Here is a 6,469-nt window from a genome sequence, read left to right on the forward strand (position 1 = left end):
ATATAAAATTAGAGCAAATGATAAAATATAATATAAAAATATAATATAAAAAATAAAATATCTGAACTTATTGTATTCAACTTTAATAAAAAGTAACTTATAAATAATTTGTAAAATATAATAATTTTCATCGTGAATTTAACATTATCGAAAAATCAGAATATTATATTCAATAATGTATATAATATTCTGATTTTTCTTTCATATAATTAATTACATATTTAAAGACTTATTATTTATTTTCAAGTTTTTAATTTTTATTTTTTATCTTTTCTAAGATTGATTTATTCTTTTAAAAGTTCTTTTTACTTCTTCAAATTTACCTGTTCAAGAGATACAGAACAGCAACTTTGTGGAATGCTTATTTGATGATCTAACCAGTCTTTGGATGATTTAATTCCACAGCATTTTAACTAAAACATTGGTAGTAAAATATGCAAAGAATATACAATTGAAAAATATAATGCTGTATAAAGTTCTTACATATCTATGAGTATTATCCCATGCTTTCATAGTCCAATCTAAAGATTGATAATTTTCCATAGAGTTGTTCATGTCATCTCGAATTTTTTTTGTAATCATATCGAAAAACGGAAAACTCATTGTCAGACATATAAATACAGTACAGAGAGCGATCGATTGGCATATTAAGTACTAAAAGATAAAATACACGGCATTATATAGAAGATAGACTATTTTCAAATTGCTCATTTTATGCTTAATTTTCCAAGTAGGCTGATATAATATTTTAAATCAGAAATTGCGTTTTCAAAAGATTTCTTTTTTGCTTTATTAATTCAACTTACAAAAATCATAAAATGATTTTTTTTCTTTGTGATTCCTATAATTCCAGTAAAAGCTACAAGAGACACAAACACTCCTAGAATTAATATAATAGTCATGAAAAGCTGTTGGCTGAGCAGTCTAGATGTAAAGTTTGCATCAGTCAACATCCAGATAGCTATTGTTATCGCCGTTACACCTGTGAGCTTAAATAAACTTTGTTTAATTAAATCATTCACTGTAAATTATATGTACTAAACTTCTCTATCCATTTACTAATACTCACAAGAACTATGCTGTTAAGCAATAAAAAAGAGAATTTGAGCCAGTTCTTCGACAGACATTTCGGCAGACAAAATAGTTCAGCCGTAGAAGTACTGATATTTTTGGAACTCTTTTCTGTCGAAATAGTTTCATCACTTTCAGTAACTAATTCGTCATCGTCTGTATCTGTTTCAATCTCGTTCTCATTTTCGTCACGCCCCATTAATACTCTCGGTTAAAATTTCCGTCAATTCATTAATTACGTATTCTAGTAAAATGCGTCACCTACAGAGTTGACTTATTATATCCTTTAAATTTGACATTTCGAGTCTAAAATCATTTTATGACAACGTTAATGTCAATCGGTAAGTTGAGCATTTACTATAAACTTTTCTTTAAATAGGTTTGATGAAAATATTAAAAATCTAGAAAAACAAAAAAAGGTAATTATACAGTTTAGAGGTCTCACTTCAAAAATCAATAAAATTAGGCTCATTCGACGCGTTTTTGCATGAAATGAAAGAATCTGGATTCAGAAAAAAGTGCCGCTTTGCTCTGCGAACCGAAATATTAAAGTTGACGATTATTGAGGTTAGGAAATCTGTCACAAAGATAAAATGAGGTCTATAATTGTACTATTTCACATGGGTTTTTGACGCGAAGCGACTCTCATCTCCCTCCCCTTTTGAGGAAAACTCAATCAAAAGCGTTAAAACGTTTGTCAATTTTTTTGAAAATTACGACATCACACACATGTCTAGCTCATGTATTAGCTCGCATTAAGTACATCTATCCTTGAAAATAAAAATTGTTATATTTTTATATCAAAAAGATACCATATTTTCATTCGTTTTCTAAATATGAATTTACTTTTTGAGATATCTTCAAGACATCTAAAAGAAGTGTTCAAGACATCAAAAGAAATTTTTAAGACATTTAGAAAATATCTTTAAGACATCTTAAAGAGAGACATCTTTTATATCTAAAAACATCTTCCTTATATCTAAAGATATCTAAAAAACATCTTTTAGATAATTTAAAAATGTTTTTTAGAATTCTACGAGATGTCTTTAAGATATCTTTAAGATATCTCTAGATATCTGAAAGATATCTTAAACTGTTGTCTAAAATGTTTTAGGTCCCTAAAAGATATATATTATTGAAGATATATATTATTAGATATATTTTTGAAATTATAATTATTGATTATTGAAATTATGATTATTGAAATTATAATTATGCTTCGGATAGAATGGGATTTGCAGAAAAGGATTGGAACATATCTGGAACCCTCTAAATATTAGGATATATCGAAATTTCCGTGTAACAAATACGACTTGAATAATCTGGAATTCCAATACTTCAGATATAACGAGATTTGCAGAAGGATTGCCATGGAACATATCGGGAACTACAAATATTGGGACACGTAATTTCCATTCAGCAAATTCGATTTGAATGATTTGGAATTCCAAATATGGTTCGAACAGAACGGAATTTGCAGACAAGAGTCAGTATGGAACATATCTGATGGAACATCCATATGTAATTTGGATATAACAGAATTTCCAATGCAAGAAACCACATTTGACCAGGTATGTTTAAATATACGGACATATTTGGAATTTTTAGCAGAGAATGTATTGCTAATATTGGCGAAATATTGGAGATCCAAATGAATGGCCAAGAAATTATGGATACGCGTAGTCGACATTTCGGACTTGTTCAATACTTTCATTCCTATATTTCGCACGATATTGTGATATTTCAGATTGCAAATTCATTCAGTAACAGAATTTTTTTGCAAATTTGTTTTAGGATTAATTTTATTGATACCAACCTAGTGAAAAAGTTTTGTTATTTAAATTTGTATTGGCCGTCATATTTTTGGGCACGGTACCAGCTGAAAGATTTAAGTAAGAAAATCTTTCTTCCTAATTAATATAAACGCATACCCATTATCTTATATTCTTTTAAAATATACTAACTACATGGTTTGCTCATTTTTTCTTTCCATATTTGAATACTACAAAAAGTTCGTCTTTTAACATCATCTGTAAGATGTTTAATTTTTTTAATATTGAGTGATTGAACACTACTTTGTGTATATTTTCAAAATATACACAAAGTAAAATATTTGTAGTAGTTACAATATTTGTACTTATTATTCATTACATTGCTTTATTATCATCTTATTGTCATCAATATAAAAATAATTTTTACAATATTTTGTTGCTCTAATTCTGTAGCCATTTTTTTAGGGTGTGATCAACGCGATGTTGCAAACGTTTTGAAACGTTTTTTAATTGGTCAGTTTGTAAAATTCTTCTAATTGATCCATCAAATGCATTCGTAGCGAGATTTTGACCATAGCCTTATTTACGTAAAGAATAGCTGCTGTTACAAATAAATTATATAAAATAAAAAAATATTACTAGTTCTATATTTAAAAATAATACTAATATCAGAGAGAAACCTGAAAGAGAACATGACGGCCGAAAACTTGTAATCGCAAAATGCTTGTGGCTACGTGTGATGCTGTGCCCAATGTGACGCCGAGCGTGTCTGGGCGCTGACGTGCTAATAGCGAAAAAAAAATTGGCGGGAAATCATTAAGTTCACAAAGAAATGTTACTCATTGTTTCTGACTCACAGGCCATAAGACGGTTTAATATAAACTCAAATAAATATTTGAAACGTATAGATCGAAAAAGTAGACACGTAATTACGACAGCTTTAGATATCGATCGCATTATTAGGTTAGAATATGAGAAACTCAAAAATCACAATACAAGCGTTTATCTGACAGCGCGAGTAATTACCTAACATGAGCAGTAATCGATGCCGATTTCGCAATGAACATAAAGTGATGATTTACCGAGCACTAACTTAAAATCTATCGCCGAAGCGAAAGATCCGCAGAACGCCACATCAAAGAGAGAGGGAAAAGAAAATCGGAAAAAAGAACCGGACTCGAACGCCGAAACTAATGCTTGCAACGCCACATACGGGAGTTATTTAGAATTATCTAGGATGCGATTCCGTAAGGGACTCTGCACAATAAAAGGAATAGAGAACAGAGAATAAGAATTTCAACCTATCAGAAATGTATTATGGAATACATAGTTTTTGATAGATTGAAATTCTTGTTCTCCGTTTCCTGTTTCTTTTATTGTGCGGAGTCCCTTATGCCCAGGGGCGAGATTCTGTAAGGGGCTCCGCACAATAAAAGAAACAGGGAACAGAACAGAGAATAAGAATTTCAACCTATCAGAAACTATGTATTCCACAATACATGATTTCTAATAGGTTAAAATTTTTATTCTCTGTTCCTTTTATTGTGCGGAGCCCCTAATTTCTAAATACAGCCATTGCGGTTTTCCATCAGTAAATATCTAGTAATTTTTAGTGGAATTTACGAATGCGAATGAAAATAAATCTGAAATTTGACATCTTTATTCAAATAAGTTTATGGCTTTAATTTTCATATATTTTCACTGAATTTGCCGAATGTCGCGTACCAGTCACAACTGCACAAAATTTTATCCAGTTTATTTAAAAAAAGGAATACATGGCTCAAAATAGGACAGTGTAAGTATTTATTCGAGATATATTTTAGATAAAAAATAAATAAAAATAAATAAAAAATAAAAATAAATAAATTATCCTTTATGGAAGAATATTATTGAACTCGTGAAAAATCGATTGGAAATAATTAGAAAACCGTTTAAGAGAGAATCTAATATTGTATACTATTCTAATAGTTTTTTCACTAATTCAATAATACATATTTTCTCACAAGAAGAAAACATAAAATAATTGTTTATTATATTTTATACTTTTATAGCAAGAAAACACGAAGTTCTCGAACAACACAACTGCAATATACCAAAATGTTGGATTTTTTAAATTTAAATAAAGGTATAATATTAAGATAAATATAATATAAAGGTAAAATACTTTTACTTAAATATAGGTTATCTGTTTCCATTTTAAATGAAGGTCTTGCTGAAGGAAAATACAGTTCTTTACATGGAAAAGAAGAGACACAAAAAAAGTGGACAGAGCTAGCTGCAAAATTAAATTATGTTCAAGGGATGACAAAAACTGCCGAACAGTGGCAAGTGGTATATGCGTAATATATTATATTTAGAAGCTCTCCAAATTATCTCCATATCATTCATTATTAGAATATCAAAATATCTTAAACATTGCAGTTTATTTTATCAAGGCAATGAGCAGCCTTAGTAATATCAGGCATCTCTTGATAAAATGAAATACAATTTTCTCAAAATATTAGTATTTTAATAATAAATTTGGACACGGAGATAATTCGCAAAATGCACATATGCTATTTGTCAGACTTGAAACTCAGTTGTAAACTGTATTTCAAGACATAAACATTCAGCGTTTCATCAGTGTCTTTGAGCTAGAAATCATAGATAAGATTCATGCAAAAATATTAAGTACCAACATCCACTGATCATATATGGTCTTTCTTATATTGTTTTAATATATTACAGATTTTCATATAATGTTTCAAAAATAAAATGAAAAATAATTCTATATATTTAGGTTTGGAGAGACTTGAAAAGTCGTACTTCTGTGAAAGTACGCGATTTGAGAAAGGCTAAGGATAATAGGAAACAAATTCAAACAACCTGCAGAATTGTCAGAAATAGAACTGCGGGTTATTGAATTAATTCGGCTTGGATATTGAAGGGAGTAAGGATTGCGCTGAAAATATTCTAAATGAAGAGGTACACACATACACACGCACACGCGCGCGCGCGCGCACACACATTTATATATATATTCAATTTATGCCGAAATTATAACATCTGATGTTATAATTATTATTGATATTAGATGCCGTGTAAAATATAGTACAAAATATAGTACTTCCCACGTCCTAAAGACATTTAGAAGACATCCTTTGTCCCAAGAATATCCTCAAGATTTCCCACAGATTAATTGTGCTATATAGAAACACTATTTTACGACAAAGTTACTATATCGATGTATAACAACTTCGTCGTAAAATAGCGTTTACATAGCATTTAACGTCAGTTATAATCGAATGTTATAACTTCTTATCGATGTGAATTGAACCAATGTAAACCTAGTAAATGAAATATAATTGACTAATATAACATATGCTTTTTTCCATATTTATAGTCTTTACAAAATAAACCGTTTTGTGGAAATTCCACGATATTGGTAGATATCCCACAAGTAACAAATGTTTGCAATATCCTTCCACAAGAAAACTTGCAAGAAGATCTGCTTCAAATACATACTTCAAACAAAAATGAAGGTAATCATTTTTATTATATTATAAATTAATATTGAAATAAAAAATGAACATATTATATAAACACTTTATATAATTATTTTTATTGTATTAATTTAAAAATAATTA

General features: G+C 29.1%; 2 protein-coding genes across 2 annotated transcripts in view; one reads left to right on the plus strand and one right to left on the minus strand.

Moving 5' to 3' along the window:
• Nucleotides 1-1,270, minus strand: part of LOC108686346 (leukocyte surface antigen CD53-like) — a 2,357-nt gene extending 1,087 nt beyond the window's left edge. The window contains exons 1-4 of the mRNA XM_018191610.1: nucleotides 1,070-1,270; nucleotides 807-989; nucleotides 484-654; nucleotides 324-413 (exon numbers count right to left, since the gene is read on the minus strand). Coding sequence (XP_018047099.1) covers nucleotides 324-413; nucleotides 484-654; nucleotides 807-989; nucleotides 1,070-1,270 — 645 coding nt within the window. The remainder of the gene's footprint in view (nucleotides 1-323; nucleotides 414-483; nucleotides 655-806; nucleotides 990-1,069) is intronic.
• Nucleotides 1,271-4,408: 3,138 nt separating this feature from the next.
• Nucleotides 4,409-5,745, plus strand: LOC108686347. The gene is made up of 5 exons (XM_018191611.1): nucleotides 4,409-4,434; nucleotides 4,572-4,638; nucleotides 4,895-4,968; nucleotides 5,050-5,174; nucleotides 5,623-5,745. Exons 2-5 carry the CDS (start codon nucleotides 4,619-4,621, stop codon nucleotides 5,743-5,745), a joined length of 342 nt encoding a protein of 113 aa, XP_018047100.1. The 5' UTR covers nucleotides 4,409-4,434; nucleotides 4,572-4,618.
• Nucleotides 5,746-6,469: the final 724 nt, after the last annotated feature.

Source organism: Atta colombica, unplaced genomic scaffold (genome assembly GCF_001594045.1).
Source record: "Atta colombica isolate Treedump-2 unplaced genomic scaffold, Acol1.0 scaffold176, whole genome shotgun sequence".
NCBI classification, from domain to species: Eukaryota; Metazoa; Arthropoda; class Insecta; order Hymenoptera; family Formicidae; genus Atta; species Atta colombica.